General features: G+C 42.8%; 1 protein-coding gene across 4 annotated transcripts in view; it reads right to left on the reverse strand.

Annotated features, from left to right (window-relative positions):
• Positions 1-71: 71 nt before the first annotated feature.
• LOC142565894 (protein SERAC1-like) overlaps positions 72-13,780 on the reverse strand; it is a 43,956-nt gene continuing 30,247 nt past the window's right edge. For 2 of the 4 annotated variants that reach the window (XM_075676477.1, XM_075676475.1), the window contains exons 11-13: positions 8,325-8,507; positions 6,078-6,221; positions 72-1,328 (exon numbers count right to left, since the gene is read on the reverse strand). In XM_075676477.1, coding sequence (XP_075532592.1) covers positions 1,111-1,328; positions 6,078-6,221; positions 8,325-8,507 — 545 coding nt within the window. In that variant the 3' untranslated portion in view covers positions 72-1,110. Of the gene's footprint in view, positions 1,329-2,034; positions 2,166-6,077; positions 6,222-8,324; positions 8,508-13,780 lie in introns of all 4 variants that reach the window. The other 2 variants (XM_075676478.1, XM_075676479.1) reach the window with 2 other exon arrangements.

Here is a 13,780-nt window from a genome sequence, read left to right on the forward strand (position 1 = left end):
AGAATTGAACCTGCATGCCGTAACCATATCAAACAAATAGTCCCGCTTAAATATTAACCACCACCCAGTGATTCTACACGAGACATTTTTATTCACAAAATTCGATTCTCCACTTAAGAAATTTGTGACATTTGTTAGTGATGCTCTAGGTTTCTCTCCACTATGAACAGATCCACATTGTTACTAAATTAATTGGAATGAAAGATGAATTGTAAGGTCAGTACAAGTGGCACATCTACAAAGCGCGACTGCTTCACTTAGCCATACATTACACTGTTTTGAAGAAAAAAAAAACGCGGGCACATTAAAAATAGCAGTTTTCAAAAATGAAGTTGAATGCATGAAGCATTACCACACTGCATGCGATAAAGTTGCTAGCACTACATGCATATAGCTATGGACATGAACATGGACTGATAAATATTGTAAAGCTTATGTCTCAAACAAAACAAATTGCCCACACTGCTATACTTGGCACACTACATGGACCGTTTCGAACCCTTAAAATGCCGCAGACAACTTAAAAAGACTTTGACGTAATAGTTCTACGGAAACTTGCAAGGTGAAGAGAAGTAATTAACAAAGGGAAAATGAGACATCCACCCAAACGTAGCGAAGTGCTACAAAGGAAATGTTTCCTTTGTAGCACTTGGCTACGTTTGGGTGGATGTCTCATTTTCCCATTATTAATGATAACAAGACATCAGTCCTCACGCAGTCTGCAGTCTCTCAAACTAGGATTAACACTGCACGACAGATAAAACTGCTTGAAATGTATGCTACAGTTTGCTGTCCCAGTAAATGGGGAAAGGGTGATGAAGCTCACATTAATGAGAAGTTGTGGAGGAAGACTGCGTTTTAAATTCATATATGCTGTACACGTTCAAGAGTAATCTCCCTTAATCACAACAAGATTCCCTGCAGAAATCCTAAAACTGTCCTCGCAAGGGGCACCAATCAGCATCTTAGAACTGGAACATTGCAGTCTCAAAATACAGTTCCAGCCGACACAGTCGAGCCAGATTTAGGTTTTGTGCACATGCAAGAGCAATCTCTTTTCCAATTAAAAACGCTCTGTGGCATTCCTCACAAGAGGCACCATTCAGTGTCTTAGAATTGGAACACGCCTGTCTCAAAATACAGTTCCAGCTGACGCAGTCGAGTTAGGGTTGGGTTGTGTGCAGCCCAGTAGGCATCCTGGCTGATGGAGGCAAATGCATGGTCTAAGAAATCCAACAGCAGCTGGTAGCTAAACGATGACCATCGATGTGGCTTGCAGATATCCAAGTGACTAGTGTCCACAACAAAAAAGTCTCCAAATCCAGGGTCTGAAATGAAAGCAATGCAAAAAAAAAGTCCTTACCAGTTGAATGAAACACAATTTGTGCGCCTAAGCCAAGTGCTGTTATGTGTTTCTCTCCTAGGAAAACAAAATTTGTGCTAACTGTAGAACACCCTTCCAATTCTACTTTGCACAGTGGTGTAATACCAGCCGTCCCTTGATAGATCTGAAGTCATATAACTAGTATGAAGAATACATCACAGCATGTGCTGCCTCACTTGTTAAGATTAGTGATCAATTGTTCATTGCACTTCTTAAACTAGTTAACCAGAGCAAAGTTGGCAACTTGCCATGCTAATGCTTTTGGAATTGCCTGCATAAACTACTTCATTTTATTTTTTAAAGGAGTACTGACACAAAATATTGAAGTGGCGATAACGCATGAAATTGACTAACGTGGACACACACTGTCTGTAACATATCAATGGTGAATGTAGCTTAGAACATATTTCAAATCAATTTTAAAGTATGTGCCTGCAGCCAACCACAAAACGCTGCACCACACGACATCGACGTCAAGGAAGCATTGTAAACAACAGAGAAAACACTACGTCACAAATTTTCGTTGGCTGCCATGCTGATTGCAAGTGCTCTTCTCAGTTGTTGCTTGTAGTGGGACACACTTGGTGTTGCTGCAACTGCAGAATCAAGCAGCAGTTTTTGTCGTTCAACGCTGGTTTGTCGTGTCTTACCATTGAATATGGCTGATGTGAGGGTCTTGAGGTTCGTCCTCACTGTCACTGGCTGCAATATCCGAGTCGCTGCTTTTTAGTGGGTCGAATCAAAAGTGATTGGCCACGTCTAATACGGCGACGACCCCCGCCTGCAGGAAATCGTCACCGCTGGATGACGAAAACGAGGACGACGACAATGGTGACGAGGACATTGCAAAGCACGTGCAGGCGTAGCCGATGAACTAGCAACACGAAGCTTGCGCACCAGTGTGCCTGACAGAGCATACGTCGGATGTTTTTGCGATCACGTGCCCAGCTGTGTTTACATTTCTTCTTTGGCCCATCTCGTTGCTCTCTGAAACTGAAGCTTGGACTGGTCGCTACAAACAAGACTCCAAATAATTACCTGTTGTGCTCTGAAGTAAATGAGGTTTCATGCCTTGATTACTGAGTCATTAACTACTTGTTAAAGCAGAAAAAAAACAGATCAAAATTTTTTGTCAGCACTCCTTTTAACACGTCTTGCGGCACACTTTCTCTAGGTCTCGTTTTACGTGCAAAGTGACCCACCAGTGCGCCATTCGGTATATCCCCCAGGTGTGCCGTGACTCACCAGTGGGACATGCGGCTATGCCTCTTCTTTTGCCCCAAAAAAGATGACGCTGCCACCTTTGCGGCTGCTGTTTGGTGCACTTATTTGAAAGATGCGAAGTTATTTTCCGTCTTTTCAGCACGAACCTATGTTGAACTACAAAGTGCTTGCCACCAGAAAAGACAAGAAGTCAGTTCCTCACCCGCCGTGGTTGCTCAGTGGCTATGGTGTTAGGCTGCTGAGCACAAGGTCGCGGGATCGAATCCCGGCCACGGCGGCCGCATTTCGATGGGGACGAAATGCGAAAACACCCGTGTACTTAGATTTAGGTGCACGTTAAAGAACCCCAGGTGGTCGAAATTTCCGGAGTCCTCCACTACGGCGTGCCTCATAATCAGAAAGTGGTTTTGGCACGTAAAACTCCATAATTTATTTAAGTCAGTTCCTGAGTTAGAAATATTTGTTAGTTGGAGAAAAGTTAACATTTAGTAGAAAAATTAACCATGTTTTCAAGTTTAAATCCTACTCATGTTACAGTTGAAGCTAGCTACTTCTCAGCTTACTTGTGCTTAGGAACAGATGAATGGCTTGCCAGGACATTCTCCGCAGAATGTGGTCACTTTTCTCACTCTCACCCTAGCGCTGTTTGGGCTGTTGCTGGTACTGATGGCCGCATAGCAGCCAGTGCAGTGCCATGGAGTGTTGCATGCTGGCCCGTCAGCTTTTCGAGTATGTAGACGCGCTTTCTCCCGAGAGTTTCTTCCATGATGTCTTGATGGGGGCCGAACAGTGAATGAGCCATTTTTTCTCGAAATTTTATAATTCGTGTACAGTTTCCTTCAAGCATGGCACGAATGTTCCATGCATTTACGATGGCACTTTCAACAAGCAAATCAACTGTTACCTTTTCTAAGGCAGCTGTAGTATGACACCATTTGGTCGCGATACTCCCTGCTTTTTTTTCTGAGTTATGATCAAGAACGGCCCGAGGTTTCGTGGTCGTTGTGCCATCCCTTGTTTTCTTCCCGCTGTTCACCAATGTTGCCTCATGTTTCGCAACAGATGTGAGTGTCAGAACGGGCCTCTTGTCCATCCACTTCAGTACCTTCACTCCATCCTTGGACTGAAGTCCGGTCACACTGCCTTTCACTACCTTAGTTTCAGTGACATCTTTTGGCAGTTCTTTTCTCGTTGAGCGAACTGTACCGCAAATGAAAGTGTCTTCCTTTAGAACGCAAAAAGCGAGCGGCAAACTCGTGTAGAAGTTGTCTAAATACAGCATGCGCCCGACTTCCTTGTAATTTTTCATGAGTTTAAAACGTACATGTTCGGCTGGTCCAACGCCAACTTGTTGACCAGACTTTCCAGCACATACATTGACTTTTAGCATGCAATAATCGTCCTTTGTACATGTCTTGAAGAGCTTGACTCCGTACTTATGGGCTTTTCCTGGAATGTACTGCCTGAACAAAAGTCGGCAATGCCATGGCACCATTGTTTCATCTATCACGACCTCCTTTCCTGGCTCAAGCACAGCGGCAAAATTTTGGTTCAATTTCTCTACCAGAGACACGACCCTGCAATTCTGCAAGCAGTTCATTGTCCACAAAATGCCAGAACCACAAAAGCAAGAAAACGCGGTCACAGCTCATATTTTGATGAATGATTTCAATGCCATACAGGTCTCCCTTTGCCGAGTAGTGACTTAGAGTAGGAAGATGGAAGAGACCAATACAAATCAGTATTCCAACAAATATTTTGATTTCTTGGACATTGGTTTCCGTTCAATTCTTCAACCGTGATTTAGATCTGGGAGTAGCTGACTCCAACACTTGTTGTGCAAACCTGTTTGTTTCATCGACTATCATTTGCCAGATATCATCCGTAATAAACATTGCGTATAAAGTTGGGGCATCATGGCTAGATGGCAACTGAATGATAGTGGGTGGCCTAGAGTGTGGTGTCACACTAGGTGAAATGGTCATTGCCGGTGTCCATTTCTTTAGAGATGGTCTGAAAGAAATGAGAGTATCATCGCCCGAATCATCCGCCTCAAGATCGTCGGGCAGGCCTGACTCGCCGTTCGACGTGCTGGCTGAGGTCTGCGACTGTTCATCAACACTATCTTTGTCCCTGACTTCACTGTCTGTCCACTGCTGAACATCTGACACTGAAGCACTTCACTCATCAGCCGTTGCTGGTGCATTCTTCCCACCAAAACCAAGTTTGTTTGGTTCCTCTGCATTGTTTCTTTTGCGCCTATAAAAGGCATGAGTTGCGCGCAACACAACTGAGGTATGTGCCGTTGATTCACTCTTCGAAACAAGCGCGCCACCCCACGTCCAGTGCAATAAAAAAGATATATTAGTTGCAATTTCGAACCTCAGATGGCAGCACAAGATGGAGAGTTCTCGCACGCGGGTCACCGGTGGGTCACACCACACACACCATAAAAACGTTTTCATTGAGTGTGTTGTGGGTCACTGGTGGGTCATAGCATATGACATTAGACAAGTATTCGTCTGGCTATTTATAACCTCGTGCCTCTGCATTCAAGTGTCATAATGTTACCACAGCAGCAAGCAGATGAATGCCCATAACTTCACTGCCGCGTAGGAGGAGCACTGGCTGTGATCCGCCGGTGACCCACAATGCAGTGAACATGTTAAAACTGATACTGTTTTCCTTGCTAACCAGAGAAAAATCTTTATTGAATAAATTTATGGCTGGAAATGCTCCTTCGGCAGCGACTGTATGGTGTGCTGTTGCTCTATCATTCACAAAAAATTTCTTCACTGCACAGTATTTAGCTTTTCCCCCCAAGTCATTTGCATTGTGTTATGCACAGCCTGGACTTCAGTATATGAACTGTATGGCAAGTGGCATGCTGTCACAAACATTTCACCCAATGAGAACTATGAACTTGGCACCCTGTTGGCAAGCAAAATGTGCAGGATAATCAATTCAAAACAAAACTATTGCAACCACTTATACTCAATGTAGTCGCTCAAACCTAAGCCAGTGGCTGACACTCAACACTGCCAATGCAACAGTAGGCAACAGCTAGAAAATTTAAAAAAGTATCTGGGAGGCATTCTCCAAATAGAAATCATTATTAAAGACCACCAACCTGTCAGCAGATTAGGTCAGTATAAGTGCTGCTGCTTAAATGAGTGTTTTTTCCAATTTACCTGTCTAATGCAGAAGCTATGCCAAGACCACAGAACAAACCACTACATACTGACTGCGGACCCTTATACTAGTGTATGCACTCCATGTGTCAACATTTACTATCCTCAACTAGTTAACTATGTATATTGGTTCCATATAGTTAACAAAGTATGTTAAAAAAAAGGGGGGGGAGCCAGGAAACATTTAAACTTTTCAACATTTCACACTGGTTCCCTGAAATTAGGGAGACCTACTTCCTTTAATATATATAGCTGAGGCAATGAAATTCGGAACATACCAGCAGACTCCACGGGCACCAATACTTTGCTCATCCGAAACCCCAGGAGAGTTTTTACACTTTCTCCAAAACTAAGGCATGGGATGCTGAATTTCTTCACCAGCTTTTCAAATTTGTCATGAATTTCCAGTAGGTGTGGGGAGTCTATGCAAAGAAAAAATTGCAAGATAGATAAGTTAGTCCCTTTTATGTGAACAATCATGAAAACTGAGAAATAGAAAACTAGTCTAGTTATACTGTATACTGTTAACTTAAAGTAACAGTGTTCTGATGATAATTCATATTTTCAGTGAAATAAAAGACCTGCAGAAATTTGTGTGCCAAATGATATGTGTATTCAAAGCTAGTCACCATATTCCGTAATCATCCACCCGTTTTCACGCGTTTATCTAGTCACCAACTCTCACGCGTTTATCTAGTCACCAAATAGTCTGGAGAGGGGATGGTTACGTCCAGGAGGCATAACACATGAAATGTAAAACTCTGCTATGTGTGGGGAAACTTCATGCAACAGAAATTCTCTCCCTTCGCCTCAAATAGCATCTGTGAGCAAAATTTCTTCCTTTCCATTTTTTTTAACAGAAGAAAAGCTCTTTCACCATAACAAGATGACCCATGCTTGAGACAGAAATTAGTTTGACTTATATTAATTTGATGTTAACGGGTCCAACGAAATAGATGTTGTCTGGCAGGTCGGATTCAAAGAAGAGGCAGAAAAATGTCCACACACAGCTGCTTTATTAGCAGCATTTACCCAATTCTAATGCACCCCTGAACCTAACGTGCACACAGATTTTATAGGCTGAAAGTAGAAAACAATGTGCACCCAAAGCAAATGTGGATCCAGTATTACAACAAGAAAAATGTAGCATGCTTTTGATTCTGGCAATCGGAAGAAAGATGAGACCAGCAGAGTTTACCTTCACGGACTGGAAATTTATTTGCACTTCATTTCCGGGGTTGTTGCTCTCGCACTGCTTTTTATTTCTATGGGCCATAACATGCAGGTCTTCGTAAGGTCTGGTTTGTTTGATTTGCTGCATTTCTTGAACGACTCTGCTTAGCAATCATGAGCGTGACGGCAGCCCACGCCTAGACTCACCACATTGCCAGTTCACCATGCAATGCAAGACTTTGACGCACTGAAAACACATGATGTGGCTGCATTGTTGCTAGCTTAGCACGTAAAACAACTGCTCTTTCCTATTAGCTTTCATAATGACAGTGGTGTGTTGTTACTGCCAACCTATGCAATAGTACCTTGTTCTGTCACTATTTTTGATAACTGTGGCTATGGCACTGGCTCAGACAGCAGACTTGCTAATGGTGCAAATGCGGCTTTGGTTTCATATCCAATTCTAACATGCAGACAATTTTTGGGCCCGTTTTCTTGGAAAAAAGGGTACACATTAGAATCGGGAAAATATGTAATAATTCAACGTAAACTGACATTTTCACTAGATATTCTGCCAAGGGCAAAGTCTCAAGGCAGAGAAGTCGTGGTTAAATGTCAAGTGGGAGTAAACTGTAGCCTGAAATTATTCAAGGGAGAAAATTAACCACAGGTGTTGGCTTTGGGCTAGGGCATCAATTTTGTCTACTCGTGCTTTCCTCGACTCAGTCGTAAAGAAGGCTGGGAGTGCTGGCATGGTAAAATTAAGAGGTGTGCAAATATTTGAAATTTCGAATAGAATAGATTGTGCTATTCCATTTGTATTCATTTAGAAAATTTACTATTCGAAATAGCTAGACTGATAACTGCTGATAAATTATTTCCAATCATTCAATAGGAGTGCTTGGCTTTTATGCAGCTTATAGTATATGAATTTGTTTAGATTTAGGTGAAGCAATTTATTTTGGCCAATTTTACCGTGTTTGCATCCCTTTAAAACGACGTGCTGTGTGGTAGTATCACACTTGGCCCCTTCAACAAGTACAACATTCTATGCGTATGTAGTGACATGCTGTTATTTCATTACTGTTATTGTCATGGTGCACTGTTAATTGAAAGAGTTGTTTATCATTTACAACCACTTTGGTTGAATGAACATAAAATTACGAATGTAATTGCATGCATGTATCAAATGACGTAATTATATTAGCCTTGCTTTTTAACCAAAGGAACTCCACATAAACTTTATATTTCAGTTTGCTTATAAATGGGAAAATATTTTATGTTCCTATTGGATTACGAAAGTTCACTATCCAAACACCCCTAGTAAAATTTGATATGAAGCATGTTTCCACCTTTCTCAAGCTCCTGCACTTCCACAGAAGGCAGAAGAAGAAGCTTGAAGCTGGTCGTGAAGTCGCCCAGGTCAGCACCACGATGTGGCACAGCATAAAACACAACCCCTGAGGTGTTCCCTGCAATCCCTTTATACTTGGGAGACTCACTGGCAAGTGCCAGCATTTCTTTTACCAAAAGACCTGCAAGGAGAATGAAATTGCTAGCTTTCTTGAAATAGCAGAAGTGTACCATGCACTGTACTGCTGTAGCAAATTTTAAGAACATTTCTGTAGTCGATGCAAATAAACAGGCCATTGCCACTGCAGTTTCATGAAAGTAGGAAATGAGCCTTTAATGTGCTTAACTGAGCAGTAGAGAATTCTGCTGCCGACTGTTGTGTCAAAACATCCATGGAATTCTACAAAGACGGCAAGCGAGGCGTCGGGAAAGAAAATTTGTGCGATAACACATAGGTCAGTGCCTAGCTTATTTAGGCTCCAGCTCGCTGGCTGCAGACAAAAACATGCAGGAGCAAATATTCGTGACAGGGCCATGCTTGTGTCTGCTGCAGAAAAATCTGGAGACAAACTCTGTGCACTTCATTGGAATGCCAATATATTCACACGCCAGAACTGTGTAGAAAGTCCACCTTCCAGAAGGGCAGGGGTTCAAGTTGAAGGGAACACTAACTGGTCAGCGGTTGAGATAAGCAAGGAATGGTTAGAGTGTTGGGGTAAAAAGAAGTAAGGAAGAGATGGGGATGAGGTTGTTATAGGCATACATCAACTTTACAAGATTGGCAAAATGCTAGATTGCAACAGATATACAATAAAACCTGACTAGCTCACACAGGCCAGGTGTGTATTTGTTGCCATCCCATTTCAAAGGAGATGCCATTAAAAATCATCCATCATCATCACTATAAATAATAAGATCAATTTTAGTTTTCACCACAAAGATCATGTGGCAACAGAACTGACTGTTTCTGGTAATAATGCAGCACCTACAATTTAAAGAAAGAAAAGTTGCGGACATGCGCTGATACCTGAGCTTTGCTGCAGCAATGTGATGGCTCAGGTAAAGATGCATATTCATTGCCAGACAATGTTATACCAGTTGAATGAGAAAAAGGGGAACTGGGGTCATGATTTTTGTTCGTGTGGATGCAGGAAAGCGGGAACAGCTGTCGAACAATCGCGAATGTGGATGTGGGACCAGCCATCACCGTGGTTCAATTGGTAGAGTATTGCACATATAATGCGGAGGAGGATGCAAGTTTGGCTCCCAATGGCGGCAAGTTTTTTTTTTTTTTTTCATTTTCATTTCCCTTGCCTAATTTCTACATTTCAGTTAAAATCACAAATAACTTCTCCTATGCTTTCCTCTGCTTCATTATCTGTTGGTTTTCAGAGCGATATACCAAATGTTTCAGTGATGAGTGTGTGATTATTTTACTAAAGAGAGGGGATTTGAGACAAAATGATAACAATTGCTTACTAAGATTTATAGCAGTAGTGGACTTCGGAATTTGTGCAATAATTGCCAATACAATAACTGGACTTTCGAATTTGTGCAATAATTACCACTACAACAACTAACTAGCACTAAATAACTTTTGAGAGCATTTTGTAATTGCAGAATGTGTCAGCCAGTACTCAAAGCATAAAATTTGCTATTGGCTGCGAGATCAAGCAGAGTTGCCACTTGATGGATACTGGCTGAACCATACATAGAGTGAAAGGTGCCTTGCGTCTTCTGCTAGTCACCATGTGTTTACATGTGTGCTTGTGGTGTGCATGCCCTTTAAAGGCAGTTAGCTCCGAAGTTGTAGCGCAGTCTTAAATGCTAGTGTGAATTTTCTGACAATGCAAAAAGGTATTTGGTCTTTCGGTGTAATAACATCAGTGACTGCATGAGTCGAGCACACAGTACATGATCGTTGCACCCTTTGTTCACCACAATAATTTTTGTTGCTTTGTCCTTCAAACACATCACAAAAAGAATTTGACATTGTTTTAAACAAATGAAGTCGTAGTAAGACATTAATGCAGCGCTCTCTGCTTGTCATGATGTGTTGATCATTGCTCAATCCTTGTGATACTAGAAAACATGAATGGGTAAAACGAGAACAAGGTAAAAGCGGGAGCCATTGTTTTGATAAGTGGACTTGTTTTTTTCAAGGCGACATATGCTTTCCTCGGCACAGTATATATAGGTAGGGTTCTTCTAAAAGGGAGAGGGCGGGTGGGTGTTAGCTGCGAGGGTGTAGAATCGAGAATAAAGGGGTGCTGTACAGAAGGCCGGTGACACGGCCGTGTGCACAGCACCCCTCTATTACCTGCTTCGCTGGAGGTCATAGGCTATCGTCTCTTTTCGTGAAAAGAGATATATATATATATATATATTGAGAAGGAATAAATGTATAAATAAATAAAAAGAGAAAGAAAGGGAGGAAAAAAAAACACTCAGCAACCAAATGCAGATAACTAAGTGTTGTTGCCTATACCTTGAAATTTAGCATAGCGAATAGATGCTAAACTCCCTTTGAAACGTTTATGCCTATTGGTTGCAATGTCTTGACTTACAGATGAGGTATGATTCTCTGTACCTCCAGCGAAGCAGATAACAGAGGGGTGCTATGCACACGGCCGTGTCATCGGCCTTGTGCACAGCACCCTTTTATTCTCAATTCTACGCCCTCGCCGCTAACACCTTCGGTTGTTGCCGCACCCACCCGCGTAATCCCCCCCAGAAGAACCCTGCCCATATATAAACAGTGCCGAGGAAAGCATATGTAGCCTTAAAAAAGACTTGTCGAAACGTTGCCTCCTTCCTTTACCTTGTTCTCATGTTGCCCATCGTCTTGAATTTCCATCTGCCGCCTTGCCTGTGTTTTCCCTAGAAAACATAAATGTAATGGTGTGAATATCACTGAGCAGTGGGGGAAAAAAAAAAAACTCGAGCACTCAGTATCATAGCACAGCATACAGTTGATCTTAGGTGTGACTTCCACATGATTACGTAACCAGCCTAAGCCATGCCTGAGGTGTCCGAAGCATAAGATCCAAAAATGTGTTGTCTGATACTGCCTGCACGATGTCGGTGGGCAGCGAATTCCATAGTGTGACAGTACACAGAAAAAAAAAAGATTGCTGGTATGCAGTTGTGTGTGCAAAAATGTCTTATATCTTGAAGGGGCAGTAGTTCCATTTTGACAAGTTGGTGGCTGCAGATACTTATCTTTATCAAGGACTGATTGATTTAGTAAAATACTCCTAATGAATGAATGAATGAATTTGTTATTTTATGATGCAAGGGCCAACTATGATCAAAGAGCGCCAAGTCAGTGTTGATGGGTTTGCAGTGGGTAGATGAATTATGAGAGGTTGGTGTGACGTAGCTGTAAAGGGGCCTAAAAGTGATCTCTGTAAAGTGCATAAAAGCTATATGTAATAAAATTATGGCAATGACTAATGAGGACTACTAAGAACACAAAAGATACATTGTGATAGAATGATGGTATTTTAAAATACATGAAGCCAAATGTTTGCAAGACGCACTACTGCCTTAAGAGAGCCCTTGAAACGGAAGGGCCTGAAGGCATTTGCTGTGCAAAAATATTATCGCAGCGGCATCCTCCAGAGAGAGGATGTGCTACTGTCATGAGCCAATAAAGGAAGAAAGAAAGAAGAAAAAGCAGAAGATAAGAAGAAAACAAGAAGACACGAGGAGTCGATGGCAGAAATAAAGAAAAAAGATTGAAAATAAGAGCGTACAAATAAAAAGAATACAATATGAAAGCAGAAGAAGCGCAAAAGTGCACGTGCAGCTACGTGGCCAACGGGAGAAGGGACACTCTTGGACGAAACAGGTAGAGGGGGCTGGCAGCTGAACAGGACGGGTGGATCGCGGAGACGGGGGAAACCCAGTGGAAGCAGTTCTTCAGCTGCCGTGGCCACGACCAGCAAGCTGAGTGGACCTCCCACCGGAAGCCGCAGCTACAGGCTGACGGCGCCACTTCCCAGATTCCCTGCGGCTACGATCCGCAGCTTGCGGAGTTGACCAGGCGATCCAGGCAACTAGGTCACTCCACCCTCCTGACCTCCTGACTATGCCAACCATGGACCGAACGTCGGACACAGCGACGTTGAGTCTACGACGCATCAGCGGGCCCAACGACATGACATCGGAAGTAGCGACGACGAGGTGACGTGGCCACGTCGATAGACTTTATGTAAATATTTTCAACTTCATAATACGTCGTGTGCGAGGACTTAAGACAATATTTCCAATTAATTAGCTTTGTATATAGTTGGTCGTATGTTAGGGTTTTGCCATTGGGTTGGCAACGCGTGCTTTCTGGATATATGTATTTTTCTTATGCTCATGCCCCATAAAGCCTTTTCTTAACTCAAACGTTCCTTACGTCGTGTTTCCCACCCTGAGACTGTGACAGCTACAAATTCATAGAGCTAACAACATGTAAGACATCGTTTAAGAAACTTAGGACTGCTCTGGTGTCAAACAACGGCTCTGTACCAAGAAACGTTACAGGATGAAGGGGGATGTGCTGCCGGTATGCAAGCAGAAAGTGTTTCTTTCTCTCTGTTCAGGCTTCCCGACACTCCAGGAGGGGGTGGAGGACGGTGAGCCTTTCACCGCATCTCTCGCAGGTTGGTGGTTCATTTCCAGTTAGCGGAAAACTGTGCGTGGCATATGTGTGTCCTATTCTGAGACGACAGAATAGGACATCTGTTCGTCATGTTTTTGTTGCGGAGGGCCAATAACCTAGTTTTGGCTTAATAAAGTGAAGCTTATTATTGGTTTCAGCATCCCATAAGCGCTGCCAATGGCTTGTGAGTTTCTTTCGGATGAAAGGCTTTAGATATAAGGCAGGTATAGCAGTGGTAGTATGGATATCTTGTGATGCAATTGATGTGGCAATTTGGTCAGCCAGCATATTATCCTCAATGCCCCTATGTCCAGGTACCCAACATATAATGGCTTGCTGCTGAGACATGTACAATGTGAAAATAACGGAATAAAGCTCGGTAAGTACAGGGTTTCGATGATTGCACAGGGACATTAGGGCTTTTACTGCGCTTAGAGAGTCCGTGTATATAATGGCTTTGTGCACCTTTGCTTTCTTGATTTGTTTAACAGGAGATAGAATTGCATAAGCTTCCGCGGTGAATATGCTTGTTTCCGGATGCAGTCTATCGGACTCTGAGAAGGATGGTCCGATTGCAGCATAAAACATGCCGGCATGTGACTTAGAAGCGTCAGTGTAAAACTCGTGCACGAGTACTTCGATTGAAATTCCAAGAAATGCATTCGAATATGTGCCTCTGGGGCATGTTTCGCCACCTCTACGAATGATGTATCGCATTCTATGGGCTTCCACTGCCATGGCGGCAATGGCTTAGCTGGGACCATCAGGTTTTGCTGAAGAATTGGAACTTGCATTTCCTCA

The sequence above is a fragment of the Dermacentor variabilis genome, unplaced genomic scaffold (genome assembly GCF_050947875.1).
Source record: "Dermacentor variabilis isolate Ectoservices unplaced genomic scaffold, ASM5094787v1 scaffold_12, whole genome shotgun sequence".
Lineage (NCBI taxonomy): Eukaryota > Metazoa > Arthropoda > Arachnida > Ixodida > Ixodidae > Dermacentor > Dermacentor variabilis.